Below are 14,625 nucleotides of genomic sequence, written 5' to 3' on the forward strand. Positions count from 1 at the left end.
TCATGGGATGTTAACTCTTTTATTAACTTAGGGTTAACATTGTATTTGCTCTGTGGATTTCTTTTTTGAAGTTGTGGATTCAATAAACAGCTGGGTTTCCCCCAGCTCCTGGGGACAAGGCAAACGCATTATAGTCAAAGAGGGGAGCAGGACAAAATGGAGAACAAGCTTGAAAAAATTTAAGGCAAATGTCACTCCCATATTAAAGGGAATTGATCAAGCATATCTGTGCATTTCAATGAAAATATATGAAATATCTGTCAAAATAATTAACATCGGTAAAAATTAGAACATGTAGCTTATAAAATGCCTACACAGGTTTGGCAGAAATAAATCCAACCGTGTCATTAGGCTCATAGTACACAGACACAGGAGCATCTACCTTAAGAACAAGTTTCCTGAAGAGCAGAGGCCAAGTGTATTTCAAAAGCAATTCCACGAAATGGGCGGTGATAAGATTAATGATTCACGGGTTGGGTTTACATTTTGGCAAGAGGAATTGCTTAGTCAATGGGGCTCCTCTTGGCTGGTCCCTGGGATGCTTCCTGGGGACCCTCCCCAGAAGGCTCTGCATCAAGTAGAGGTGATCATTCGGGCCAGGAGGCTCCCAGAGACGTGGTGACAAGGGGCGCTCAGCTCACCTACGGGACAGTGCGGCAGAGAAACAAAGGGTCTTCCCGTCCAGATTTGGAACTGGGATGTTCTAAGACATCGCTGCAGTTCCAGAAGTAGCTGACTGTGTAGGAATGGATGCTCCATCCCCAGTGGTCATATATTTTATGCCCCCCAAGTCTATTTTATTTACAGCCTGACCAAACCGTCCCCAGGCTGCTCCGCGGCAGGTGGGGGAGTAGGTGCGCGCTCGGCCGGGCATCATGCGTGGGGATGTCCCAGGCCTGGTGGGTGAGATTCACTGTGAGGCTGCACAAAAGCACGGGGAGAAGAGTGGTGTGTGAAGCCAAGCATCTTGCCTTTCTGCTTTGGTCTTGAAGATTCAGTAAACTTAGGGTCCCAGAGGCTGCCCCGAAGCTGGAGCTATGGATTCCCAGAATTCTTTGTGTTTCCATCTTAAGTTTGCCAGAAGAATGTAGCCAGCAAGCAGAGTTTGAGAGCCTGTCACTGTTTGAAGAACACCCCCTTATGGCCCACCACCCATCTGGGCTGGGTGCTCAGAGATGCTGCAGAAGGACCTTGCTCCTGGGGAGATAAAGCTGTCAGACGCAGGGCACCCCCCAAACAGGCTGTGGCTGACGGTCTGGAGAAAGGCTGCTGAACGGACGGACGGATGGACAGGAGGGGCCCTGCCCCCTGCAGTCGGCTGGGTGCCCCTACCCAGCCAGGAGGCACGTGCGGCAGCAGAACTGAATGAACAGCTTCCGTTCACAGAGCCGGTTGGACTTCACCATCTCGCAGAACATCTCGTCAGCTGGGGTCCCACCAGGAAAGAGAAAGGAGGGATGTGTCAGACTTCGGGGCCTGACATGTTCCAACCATCCCATTTCACCAGGCCCCAGTGATGGGCTGGGCAAGGGTCATGGAAGAAGCTGGGGGCGGCAGCCGGGGTGGCTGTCACGGTCTTCCTGGGACATGTGGCAAGCCTGGTGTGGCAGAGGGGACATGTGGCCTAGGGAGCGCCTGGGTGGCTCAGTCAGTTGAGCGTCCGACTTAAGCTCTGGCCATGATCTCAAGGTTCGTGAGTTCGAACCCCACATGGGGCTCGCTGCTGTCAGCACAGAGCCCACCTCGGATCCTCTGTCTCCCTCTCTCTGCCCCTCCTCCGCTTGTGCTCTCTCAAAAATACATAAACATTAAAAAAAAAAAAAAAAAGAAGTGGCACCTAGCATGCAGGGGCTCACGCTGGGTATAGGGGATGGGGGGAAACTGAGGCAGGGTGGAGGATGAAGCCAGCTGTACCAGCCAGGCCTCAGTGCTCCTGTGCATCTATCTTCCCAGACAACTGTGGTGGTGCAGGACTTCGTAGGAAGACTCTGGGGGGTGGGGCTAGGGTAGGAGGGCAGGTCTGGGACAGGTCTGTGTCCTGTGGCTGTGTTCTGTCTGGCGGCTGCTCTTGTGTCCAGGGGGCTCCCCAAACTGAATGGGATGGGAGGGAGACAGTCGTCAAGGCGAATGGAAAGGGGGAGGGGAGGAGGGATGGAGACCAGCCCATCCCAGTTGGCTGCTGAGTTTTTGAAGAGGCCTCGTCCTTGATGGGACCTGGGAGCCCCTCCCGAGACTGCCCCACTTTCTTGGGCTGTATCTATAACCTGAGTAGGTGACATCCTACAGAGGGAGCTTCCTACTCTGAAAGCACACAATTCTGCAAACCAAAGAGAAAAAACAAAAAGAAAAAACAAAAAAAGACCAAACACCAAGGCAAGGAGGCCACACTAAAGTGTGCAGGACATGCTGGTTTGTGCTCTGCCATGGCAGGGCCAGTTACAGCTCCAAGCCCAGGGATGCCGTGGGGCCACCAGCTTTCTCCCCCGCACACCGGTTTGAGGTGCCCAGAGCTGGCCTGCGATGCTCCTCCCGGCGGCTCGCTGAGCATGGAGTCTTCTGGCTCACTACTCCTGCACCAGGTCCCCGGGCCAGAGTCCTCTGCCTGGAACCCCAAGCTGGTCTTTGGTCTCCCTCAGAGTTTCTGTCTTCACAGCTCATTCTGGTCTCCAGTGGGCCTAGAGAACCAGGGCTCTCCCACAGCAGATGTGGGGCTTCCCTGTGGGACCTGGGGGGCCCCGACTCTGGGCTCTGAGGCTGACACCCTCCAGGCCTCCTGGCTTCGACCCCCAAGGTCAGGCCTCTCTTAACAGGACTCACGGCACCCAGGCCACCGGGCTTATGGCACAAGAGTGGGAACGGTACCAGAACAAAATCAGCTTTAAGAGTCACTTGGCAAATGGACCGGCAGTAGCTTGGTGGCCAGGATGCCTCCCTGGTCAATGTGAGGGACCCAAAGGGACAGTAGGAGGCTATGAGGCATCCCTGATACTGGGGCCAGCACACCCATTCAGAAGGGCTACTGTTCCTGCCTCTTCTCCTTCTCTTCTTCTCAGCTCAGTGAGCTGAGCTCCTCCAAGGGCAGCCCCGAGGGTAACTCACATCCCCCCATTCCCTCACTGGTGCTCACCGTTGCTGCACGTATGGTTGGTGATGCACGTGGTCCCCAGCAGCGTGAAGCCCGTCTTACACCTGCTACAGTTCCTGCTGGAGCCTTCACAGCTCAGGCAGCTCTCGTCACACCTGTGGGAGGACACGGGTTCATGACGCTGCTTGGGGAATGGGCCCAGCCACTCCAGGAGCCCCCTCCTGGAGCCCCCCTACCCTCTTGCACTGTCTCCACCTGCAGCTGTGGCCACCATGATGGCCTGAAACCCCAGCCAAGCATCTGCACATCCTACCTCCTGTCTGACTGCACTATTGCCCTGGGAGGGTGAAGTCAGCAGGAGCATGCCTGGAGTGGCAGACAGGCCCAGGTCTCTGAGACTCCCTGTGGCTCACCTGGACACCTTCTTGGATACTGTGCCCCCCGCCCCGCCCCCCCCACCCCCGCCACCAGGTGGCTCCTCACGCGGCATCAGCACATGCACCCTTGGGCATCTGCCCAGCTCTGATGGCTACAGGGTTGGGATGCAGGGACAGGGGCGTGGCAAAGCGACCCTGGAGCTGGCCTGGGGACTGCTGTTGCCCACGAGGCTGAGTTTTCTTTGCGGTGATGCCAGCCTCCCTCCAGGGCAGGCAGGCAAGGTGAGGATCTTCAGTTCTTGCCCTGAGATGGGACCCAGGGCTCTTTCTAATGCAGAGTACCGTGACCTCAGGAGAGGGTTGGCACACCGTGGCCCTCAAGCCACATCCAGCAGTTTTACTGGAAGGCAGTCACTGCTCATCTATGTATCATCCGTGGCTGCTTTCACAGCGGCAGGACTGAGTAGCTGGGACAGAGACCATGTGGCCAGCCAAGCCCAAACTACTCACCACGGGGCCCTCTACAGGAAGAGCTTGCCAACCCGTCCCTGGGGCTTGAATGTGCACCTCACCTCCTCCGGACCACGTGCGGACTGGGGCTGCACCTGCCACCTTTTCTGGGGCCACTTTGGTGAGTGGGTCTCCCAGTGCTCCAGTCTGCCACCCGGCTTCCCCACGGATGCCAGCTGCAGGTGGAACAGGCCCCAGAGGTGGAGCTCAGGCAGGGCGGGTGGGGCATCCAGGGCAGGAGCCTGGCTCAGATGGCTCCTGCATCTGCCCTGTGTGGCCAGTTCTTTGCTTAGGACAGATGCCACCCTCCCAGTCAGGGACTAGATGCTATCAACAAAGGTTCCTATAGGCCTCTTTCCAAAGCAGCCATCCGCTGGGTTCTCATTTCACCATTGATTCTGACTACATGGAGCCCTGGTGGGTCATGCCCTCGGCCTGCTCTTCCAGTGCAGGATGCCCCCAGACTGGAGTTCAGGCCCGTAGTCTATATTTATAAATGTGTAAATCCCACAGGCAAACTTGCTCTTCTGACTTCCTCCTCCTGTAGCAAGAGCTTGCCCCCCCCACCACACCTCCCTGCCCTACAACCTGGAGGGAGAGTGGGCCCTGCCATGTGCGACCCTGTTTCTGTGCACTCTGGGGAAGCCACTAAGGTCTGGACTGTGTCCTGCTGCACCTTCTGGTGGCCCAGCCACAGACCCTTGACGCCACAGCACAAGGGATGACTTCCCCTGGAAACCCTTGGCTTCTTATACAGACCACCCCTGTGGGACCGGAACTAGGGCCTAGCCTGTTTCATGAAGATGCTTCAAAGGCCCTGGGCCAGCTTTCCCAGGCCCTGGCTGAGGGCTGCTTCAATGAAACCCTGGGTGGAGCGTGCTAAGGTGGAGGGCCACCTGTGCATGGCTTACCTTCTCCAGTTATAAGCTGGCCATGTCAGGGGTCTCCCTGCCAGCCCCCAGTGGCACTGAAGGTGAGTCAGTTTTCTATGGCTGTGTAACAAGCTACTACAAACCCAGCAGCTTAGAACAGTCTCATTCACCATCTCCCAGGTCTGCAGGTGGAATCCTGGGCAGGCTCCGACTTGCTCCCTGCTCAGGGTGTCACAAGGCCCAGGTCAAGGAGTCAGCTGGGCCGGGGCTTAGATCTGGAGGCCCCAGCTCAGGGAGAGAATCCAGCATCACGCCGCCCCCAGGGAAGGATGATGCCCCCCATCACCCCGGTAACACCGCACCCCCACCCCCAGCTGCCTTGAGGTCCCTGCTTCTCTGAAAGACCCTCTTGACTCCTCTCTGTCAGGATTACCTGCCCCGCAGGTAGCCCTCTCAGGCAGGGGGCTTTCAAAACACCTCTGGTTCTGTCACTTTCTATGGCACCCACTTCCCCACAAAACACCATGGCAACTTTGCCCTGCCAGACTCTGGAAGGACAGGCATGTGCACCGCAGCCCCTTTTCCGTGCTCTATTGCACGGGCCACGTGTCCTCGCCTTCCTTTTGCCTTCAGGCTGTTCCAGGCGAGAGTCAGACAGCAAGTCTTGACATCCTCCAGTGTGGGCACAGAATACAGCAGAAGAAATGCCTGAAGTCTCTGCCCTCCTGAGCACCCAGGAGGGGCCAAGGAAGCAGAGAACAGTGGGGAAGACTGGGGGCCTGAGGGGCTAGCTACCCCTCAGGCAAGTACCCCACTGAATTGCTCTCCAGAGAGGTCCTTGCTCGCTCTTCTGGGTTCTCTTACTAAGCCTTGGGGGTGTCCAGGGCCTCTTTTGAGATCCTTACCATGGACTGTTCTCCACTTTGGGCCTCAGGTTCACTGGTCTTCCTGGCATCCTGGTTGCCAACCCAGCAGGCCTATGTTCTGGGCTGGCTTTTCCACATAAGCCCCCCTATATGGCTGTGTGGCCCAGAGCTGCCCCAGGCCTACCAGCAGGGGCCAGCCACAGCGCTTCTCAGCATCCTGGGGCCTGGAGGAAGCCAAACCCTAAAAGCTGCTGCTGCCTGAGTGGGGAGAGGCCCTGCACAACCAAGCAGACCAAGACTATTCTTCCTTCAGGAGGGATCCACATCAAAGGGATCTTCAGAGCCAGGGCACTCGAAAGACAGAAGCTTCCTGAAGGGCTGGCATTTCACCACCTCAACGCCTTATGCAGGGCTCCTCCTAGGGGTGTATCTCCAAGATCTGCTGTGGGAGCCCTAGCACTGGACTGGAAGCTTCCCCTCCTGTGGAGGTGAGCACCCAGGAAGATGCTGTCCCCCACTGTTGAGAAGGGGCTTAGGAGGCTGCCTACCTCTTGCTTCCTGGGCTGGGGACACCATAGTTTCTGGGTTACCAGAAAAACCAGGGGGGCTGGTTACCACACTCATGGGGATGCCCAGCATCCTGTGGGATCCTGGACATCTGACAAACACAAGTGATTATCACTGGGGTGTCTGGGTGACTCAGTCAGTTAAGTGTCTGACTTTGGCTCAGGTCATGATCTTGCAGTCGGTGAGTTCAAGCCCTGTGTCGGGCTCTGTGCTGACAGTTCAGAGCCTGGAACCTGCTTCAGATTCTGTGTCTCTCTGTCTCTCTGTCTCTCTGTCTCTCTCTCTCTCTCTCTCTCTCTCTCTCTCAAAAAAATAAATAAATAACAATAACCATTAAATGAAAGAGAGTATCACTGTTTAATTCCATGTGCTCCCTGGCTGCTGTACTTAGTGTAATCACCCTTGAACCAATGGGCTGGTACAAATGAAACACTTCAGACACCCATCCGAGGGCCCCACAGAACTCAACAAGGCTGGTGCCAAGTTTCCTGTTTCAAATCAGCTCAAAAGAGGGGGCTGATGCCTGCACAGATACATAACCCCCTGTGGGGACCTTCTTTTGTGAGTCAAAAAAGTGCAAGGATTTGGTGGTCTCTCTCGGGCAACTGTGGGGTTTTCTGGTTTTGTGAGAACAGATTAGAACCCAGAGCAGTGTTCAAACACAGACTGCGGAGGCAACCCCAATGTGGGCTCAGCTGTGACCTGGAAGACAGGGCTGCTCTAACAGGGTCCCCCAGGGCTCCCTTGTTTTGAGGCTGTTTCAGAAGGAGGCCCCTCCCCCACCCCCACCATCATTATCAGCAAGGCCACCTTCCAACACCTCATTATCGGCTGCCCTGCCTGTCCTGGGATCTAGGTTATGAAGTCCTGGTGTAAGGCAGTAACTATTCAGCAGCAAGACAAGAGGATACCCAAGCAAACTTCTTTCATTGCCCATGTCCAATGACAAAGAGAAAGAACCAGACTGGGTTGGAAGCCACCAAATAAGAATGGCACACCATGCGGACACACAGGAGAATGAGAAGGGTTACAGTATATGTTCATTGACTGCATGGCAAGTGGTTTTAGAATGAGGACATTGTCTGTACCTAAATTTTCTCTAATTTAAAATGAAAGAAATCCCCAACACATGGATTCCTTCGTTACTACCAGCATGGGTGCATCTTGGGCTGCAGCAGGGAGTTGCTCCCATGGAGTCTGCTGTGGTGATGTGAGTACCGCCAGGCAGGCACCTTGTTATCCTGCTTCCTGCCCCCTCCCAGCTAGAGTGCCTGGAACACAACAGACACTTGTTAAATGAACCAAGGAATGAAAGCCACCAACGAACTTGTGACCTTGGCAATCGCCAACCACAGGGGGTCCCTCCTCTGTAAATGGGGTCTGGCACCCCCACCGTAGCTCCCACACCCTCTGCAGCTGTGTGATGTGGCACCCTACCCCAGGCCCAGGGAAGAGGCCACCAGACTTGGCCCTCCAGCTCCTCCCTTGCTGCCCCAGGCAATGCCATCCCCTAGCAATCTTGGTCTGAGCCAGGAAGACTGAAAGAATTGCGTACCTTCGGCACACTTTGTGGGGCAAGCCTGGCATCTCCTCTGGGTAGAAACCTTCACCACAGGCTGGCACACATTTCCAGTCTTGGAAGTGGAAGTTTGCTGCACAGTGAATACATTCTTCTCTGCTGGGCCCTGAGGAGTGCAGGGACAGAAGCAGATGTCAGGGATGCCTGCCCATTACCATGTTCCAGGTCTGCCGTGGTGCCCTGGGGATCTGGGGTCTTGTTTGGATGCCCCTGTCCACCACCACAGCCAGGTTTCCCAAGTGCCCACCCTGTGTCTGCACCGGGCCTCCCTGCACCCAGGGAGGGACATGGAGGCATGAGCCAGGCCCAGCACCCCTCCCACTGCCCGTGCTGTGTTTGATGGCCCCCATTCCAAATGCTTCCTTGCCAACAAGCCTTGGTCCCACTTCTTTTTGCTAGAGGTAGCCACGTGTGGCTTGGAGCGCTTGAAATGTGGCTGAACCAAACTGAGACATACTGCAAGTGCAAAATACAGACACACTGGATTCCAAACACTTCGCATAAAAACAGAATAAGAAAGTCCTTGTTCATTTTTCAATGTTGATTATATGTTGAGATGATAGTATTTTAGACACAGTGGGTTAAATAAGATGTTATTATACTTATTTTTGCCTGTTTCTCTAGGAAATTTAAAATTGGTTCAGCGGCTCCCATTTGTGGCTTGCGTATTTCTTTTGGACAGAACAGCATGTAAGATGTGGGAAAAGTGAAGGAAGAGATTTTCAGGGGATGGTGTTGACAGGTATTTGGTGTGGACAACCAGGACATTTTCAACCACAGAGAACAAACAACCAAGGGCTTATAGAGTGGGGGATGGAGGCCTGAAGAGACAAAAGCTCAGAATGAAGGACCAAGAGTCAGGAGGGAGAATCTTCAGCTCAGCTTGGACTCATCACCCTGCAGCAAACTTTGGTCTAGAACGAAGAAAGAGTGCTGTTCACCTCTCCACCTGTCCATGTGTCCGCCTGTCTGCCTGTCCATTTGTTCATTCATCCACTGAACGTCAAGCAGGCTGGAGGCTACTCTGTGCCAAATGTCCCTGAGGAGCACCTGATGGGACATCAGAGAGAGGCAGCGAGGTGGCCCCTGGCTGATAGCTTAGGGGGTTGAACACGGGAAAGAAGTCATCTCAGATGCTTATGGTGATCACAGTCCCTTGTTAAACATCTTCCTTTAATTTCACTGTGGTCTTAGATGGAGGCCTGGCAGCTAAAGCAGTAATATCTGGCCCTCTTCCCGGAGTAGCATCTGGACTAAGAGGGGGCCTCTTGGCCTTGTCAAGGGAAGATCCCCTTGAAGACAGGGGTATGCAGGGTGGTTCCACCAGCCCCAAGGCTTGGTGCTCTGGTAGCTGGTTCCATCTCTCAGAACCACAGCTTGCAACCTGGAAGGAAATTCTGAGCTCATTCAGGATTGTGAGTGGGAGGCAGAAGCAGGAACCCTTTGGGGTCACTGGGCCTCCATAATGAGCAATGGCCCACCCACTTGTAGTCTCCACATGGGATGTCCTCTTTCCTTCGCTGCAATGCCCCACAAACATGTAGGGTTTCTGCCCAGTTTATGTCATTCCAGATGGAAGACTGGTCTTGTGCTTTGGCCACCCCTCCATCATGTATCTCCAAGGAGCATCTGGCATTGGCCACTTGGCCCTTGGAAAGCCCTGGGCCTCCAGAGCTGTGTGGTCCTTGTGGCTGTCCCCTTTGGGCCTCCTCTGCTGAACCCTATTACCCACATCGTTCTGTCTCAGCTATTAGGGTCCTTAATGCCTGAAGAGCTTCTGTGGTGCAAAAGAACACTCATTCATATTTGTACACTTGGCCCTTGACGAACATAGGGGTTGGGGCACCAATCTCCCACAAAGTTGAAAATCCACATTCTCCCAAATGTGGATTTTGATTCTCCTAAAACTTAACTATTAGTAGTCTACTATTGACCAGAAGTCTTTCTTTTTCTTTTGTTTAAATTTTTTAAATGTTTTTATTTATTTTTGAGACAGAGAGAGACAGAGCATGAGCAGGGGAGGGGCACAGAGAGAGGGAGACACAGAATCCAAAGCAGGCTCCAGGCTCTGAGCTGTCAGCACAGAGCCCGATGCGGGGCTCAAACCCACGGACTGTGAGATCATGACCTGAGCTGAAGTTGGACGCCCAACTGACTGAGCCACCCAGGAGCCCCTCTTTTTTATTTTATTTTATTTTTTTGAGAGACAGAGAGCACATGCGTGTATGTGCATGCACATAAGTTAGGAAGGGGCAGAGGGAAAGGGAGAGAGTCTTAAGCAGGCTCCACATTCAGCACAGAGCCCAATGTGGGGCTCAATCTCACAAACCAAAAGCTCATGACCTGAGCTGAAATCAAGAGTCGGACGCTTACCCAACTGAGCCACCCAGACGTCCCCAGAAGCCTTTCTGATAACACAAACACTCAGTCAACATACATTTTGTATGTTACATGTATTATATGCTATATTCTTACCATAAAGTCAGCTAGAGAAAAGAAAATGTTTAGAAAATCATAAAGAAGACAAAGTATATATACTGTACTGTATGTATTGAAAAAAATCAACGTACAAGTGGACCCGTGCAGTTCAAACCTATATTGTTCAAGGGTCAAGTGTACTTAGTTTAATGTCCAATTTGCTAAACTTCAAAGCTGGTGAAACACCCAGCTGGGTTAGATGGGAAAGTTCTGGAGACGGATGGTGGTAAGGTACAATGTGACTGTACTTAATGCCACTGAAGTGTTCACTTAAAAATGGTTAAGACGGTAAATTTTATGTTATGGATATTTTGCTGCAATAAAAGAAGCTGGTTAAACACACATTTTCAGGACAAACTATTTTCACAATTACCACAAACTATGAACTTTATAACCAGAAGTCTCTTAAGGATCCCATTAAGTCACCAGTCTTTGCAGGCCTCAGATGCTTGAAAAGCACCCACAGATCATAACAATAATAGCAAAATGGGGTTTGCTTATACGGGACCCAATCCGTCACGTGTGGGGCCCTACTACAAAGTGAACACACGGAGTCCTTGTTCAAAATGCAGGAGAAATGTGCCATTAAGGGTACTAAGATATAAAGTGCTTTTCTTGCTTCTGCAATCTCTCTCTCCAGCTGTCATGGTGCTTTTTATCTGCCATTTCGAGCCTCTCTCCGTTAGTTAGAGGCCTGAGGAGGCTACAGTGGGTGAGGGCTGACTCTCACGGGGACCTGGGGCACCACCCTTCAACTCGTCTCGCATATGTTCTACCAGCTGCCCAGTGCTGACCAGTGTGTCATGTCCCAGCCGGGGACAAGTTCAGCCAGGCACCTCCCTGTCCCATGGGTCCCCTGCACCAACCCACAGCTGTTGGGCAACCCCAAGGGGTCACATGCCTCTGTGTCAAGACTCTGGGTGTCTGGACTGGGAATGGGCAAGAGGCTTGTTCCCATCCAGTGGCCCATCAAATGCCCTGGGGCACTGCCAGCCCAGGGTGGGGACAGAGGCCACCGTGCCTCACCCTGCACTTGTGTCTGACCACAACCCTGCCCATGACCATGCCCAGGCCCACATCCAGGAGAGGAGAAGCAGCAACCACTGAGTGGGAGCAGGGATGGGAAGGCGAGGTGGGCCTGGGCCTCAAGGGCGTGGGGAGCTGGCAGCTGAGAACAGCTATTTCTGACACAGACTCACATTTGACACGGAACAAAAAATCCTCCAGGCAACTCAGAGCAGAGAAACGGGGTCCTCTCCCCAGCAGCTGCCAGGGAGTGGATGCATGCATCTCAGGAGCCTAGAAAGAACCCAGGCAGGCAGGCACATGGAGGAAGGAAGACCCCCCAGATGGCCTCAGACTTCATAGAGTGACATGCCCGAAGTGACAGAGGAATCACTGGGTTGAGAGGAGAAAACTAGGGAGCAACTCCTTCAAGCAGTTTGCCAACCAGCAGTCTGGGGATGCGGAGGAAGAAAAGTAAATTGAATTATTGAAATCTAAAGCGTTGTAAAGGCACATATCCGAATTTTATGGATTTGAGCAGCTATGAAATTTAAATAAGGAACATCGGTGATGCTCCTTAATCAACCTGGGCTAAACAAGGAGACAAAGAAACAAAGAATAAAAATGACAGCAAAAAATTAACCGGGCAAATGGCTAGAAAAAAGAGCTCAGCTGTCAGCAGCTGAGAAGGCTTCCAAACGTCGAGCTCTCGCTCCTTTGGGGTTTGTCCCAGGAGGGACGTGTCCTGGGAAGGCACATCTCTTGCAGGATTTGGGGGCTCCGGCCTTGGCCACAGCCCTGCTTTCTCTGGCACGTCCACTCCCGGAAAGCACAGCCGTGGCCACCCGGGGCTCACATGGCCATATGGCGACGGCTGTGCTGTCCCTGTCAGGTGCCGGGTAGGGAAGGTGAGTCAAGAGGAGAAGACTGTTCCCGAAATGTATCTGAGCCCACAAACTCACAATGCACTTCACCGTCTAGGGCGAATAACTCTGTCACCGGAAACCCAATAAAATGAGCGCATTCTCTGCTGTTGTGCGTAAAAACTGTGCCTGGAAGACATCTGTGCTATCATCTTCGTGGGGAATTATAATACACATAAAATTGTTTATAGAAGTCTTTCTCTTTGAATAAAATGTTCGAAGTGAACTAAAGATGGGTACAAAGAAAGAAGGCTGTGTTTTAAAACGCCTTCTTCCCTTTACCACCACAATCAGCCCCCGTCTCTCTGCATCTTTATAGCTTGTGTCTCAGGCAGTGCCTTTTCCGCGGGAGTGATTAGCTTCCCTACGCAACTGACAGCATCCGCTGCCTGGCTGCGCTTCTAATGCAGGGAAGCCCAGACTGCTCATGGAAAGTGAGGCCTTATGGTTTTTCCTTATTTTGAATTTGTAAAATTGTGATGAAAGGAACATCACATAAAATGGACCGTATAACCAGTTTTAAGTGTCCGGTTCAGGGGCATTAAATACAGGGGGCGCCTGGGTGGCTCAGTCGGTTTAAGCATTCGACTTTGGCTCAGGTCATGATCTCACGGCTCAGCTCATGAGATCGAGCCCTGATTCAGGCTCTGTGCTGACAGCTCAGAGCCTGGAGCCTGCTTCAGATTCTGGGTCTCCCTCTCTCTTTGCCCTTCCCCTGCTCATGCTCTGTCTCTCTCCGTCTCTCTCTCTCTCAAAAATGAATAAACATTTTAAAAATTAAAAAGATATATATTCACACGGTCATGCAACCACCCATCCATCTCCAAAACGTTTTCATCTTCCCAGACTGAAAGTCTGTTCCCCATGAAAGTCTGTTCCCCATGAATCCCACACTCCCTCCCCTTGCTCCCTCCCCCCGCCCCCCCCCTCCCCCAGGGCCTTCCTGAGCTTCAAGACCATTAGCCTACAGTCAGTGACCCAGGTTCTAAGTGTCTGGCGTCATGAAGCCAACGCCTCTGCAGGCGATGAACTCACCCACGCAGGTTTGGCAGCTGTGATGGCACTCCCCACATTTGATCAGCTCGGAATCAAAGTAGGTGCCCGGCTCACAGTCTGGAATGCAGCTGCCCCGTGCAAAGCTGTTGGAAAAAAAAAAAAAAAAAAGCCATGTTTTCATATCTCTTTCAAAATTCTAATCAAATTATGATTTGCCCCTGGGGTGCCTGGGTGGCTCAGTCAGTTGAGCGTCCTTTGGTTCAGGTCATGATCTCACAGTTTGTGGGTTCGAGCCCCACATCGGGCTCTGTGCTGACAGCTCAGAGCCTGGAGCCTGCTTTGGACTCTGTGTCTCCTTCTCTCTGCCCCTCCCCTGCTTATGCTCCCTCTCTATCTCTCAAAAATAAATAAACATAAAAAAAATTTTTTTAAATTATGATTTGCCCTTAATTGCCTTTCATAAAAGGCAAAGGAAGTTGCTCTTTGTGTCACTTGAGGTTCCAAGCTAATGAAAGCAGGAAAAGGAGTCCTGCAGCCAGCTGGAGGGCCCCAGGAAGGGATGCCCTGGCCCTGGGAGCAAAGCCTCTGTGCCCAGGTGGCCAGCAGCCCCAGGCTTCATCCTCAGATCCCTGTGGACTTGGTCCTGGTGCAGGAGGCCAAGTTCTCAGGCTCTCTTGGGCTGTGATGACTTCTTTTCATTGACATGAATCAAACTCGAAACCAAACCTCAAGAGGAGAAATGGAGCACGTGTAGGTTACCCCTGGTGGCAGGCTGGCTGGCCCAAGCCTTCGGCAAAGTGTTAGCATTTATGATATGTGAGCTGGGGTGGCAGTGGCAGGACAGATCCCAAAAGCTGGACCCACTGCTGCCTCTGCCTTGCTTGAAACCTTCGGTGCTTCACAATGACCTTGAAATAAAATTCACCCCTGGAGCCTCACATGCCCTGCCTGACGTGGTTCCTGCCTTCCTGTCTCACCTGGTGGGCACCTGCCCTCACCTCTCTTGCCCATGCAGCTGAGTGTGTGGATTCTAGAGTGGTCTCTGGGGCTGGACTGCCCGCTCCAGGATCCTGCCTCTGGCACTTCCTAGCTGTGCAACCCTGATCCCAGGCCAGCCGGCTAACCTCTCTGCACCTGTCTCCTTTCCTGTCCGCTGGGACAATCACGGCTCCCGCATTGTAAGGTTGTTTTGAGGACTCAGTGAGCAAATACTAGTGAATCACTGCAATGGTATTCTGGCACACAGGGGTGTGTCTGCTACGGTGATTGCTTCCGCGTGCAAGATTACAGCGTTGGAGGCACATGTTGTAAGCTGTCTGCCACTAGACACACGGAAAGTGTGTCTGCAAGATCCAGAGAATCCTGCG

General features: G+C 52.9%; 1 protein-coding gene across 2 annotated transcripts in view; it reads right to left on the bottom strand.

Annotated features, from left to right (window-relative positions):
• The window catches only part of PCSK6 (proprotein convertase subtilisin/kexin type 6), a 193,216-nt gene continuing 178,591 nt past the window's right edge, over positions 1-14,625 (bottom strand). For both annotated transcript variants that reach the window (XM_030317512.1, XM_030317511.1), the window contains 4 exons: positions 13,298-13,401; positions 7,833-7,962; positions 3,128-3,240; positions 1-1,426 (listed from right to left, as the gene is read on the bottom strand). In XM_030317512.1, the coding sequence (XP_030173372.1) occupies positions 1,329-1,426; positions 3,128-3,240; positions 7,833-7,962; positions 13,298-13,401 (445 nt within the window). In that variant the 3' untranslated portion in view covers positions 1-1,328. The remainder of the gene's footprint in view (positions 1,427-3,127; positions 3,241-7,832; positions 7,963-13,297; positions 13,402-14,625) is intronic.

Source organism: Lynx canadensis, chromosome B3 (assembly GCF_007474595.2).
Source record: "Lynx canadensis isolate LIC74 chromosome B3, mLynCan4.pri.v2, whole genome shotgun sequence".
NCBI classification, from domain to species: Eukaryota; Metazoa; Chordata; class Mammalia; order Carnivora; family Felidae; genus Lynx; species Lynx canadensis.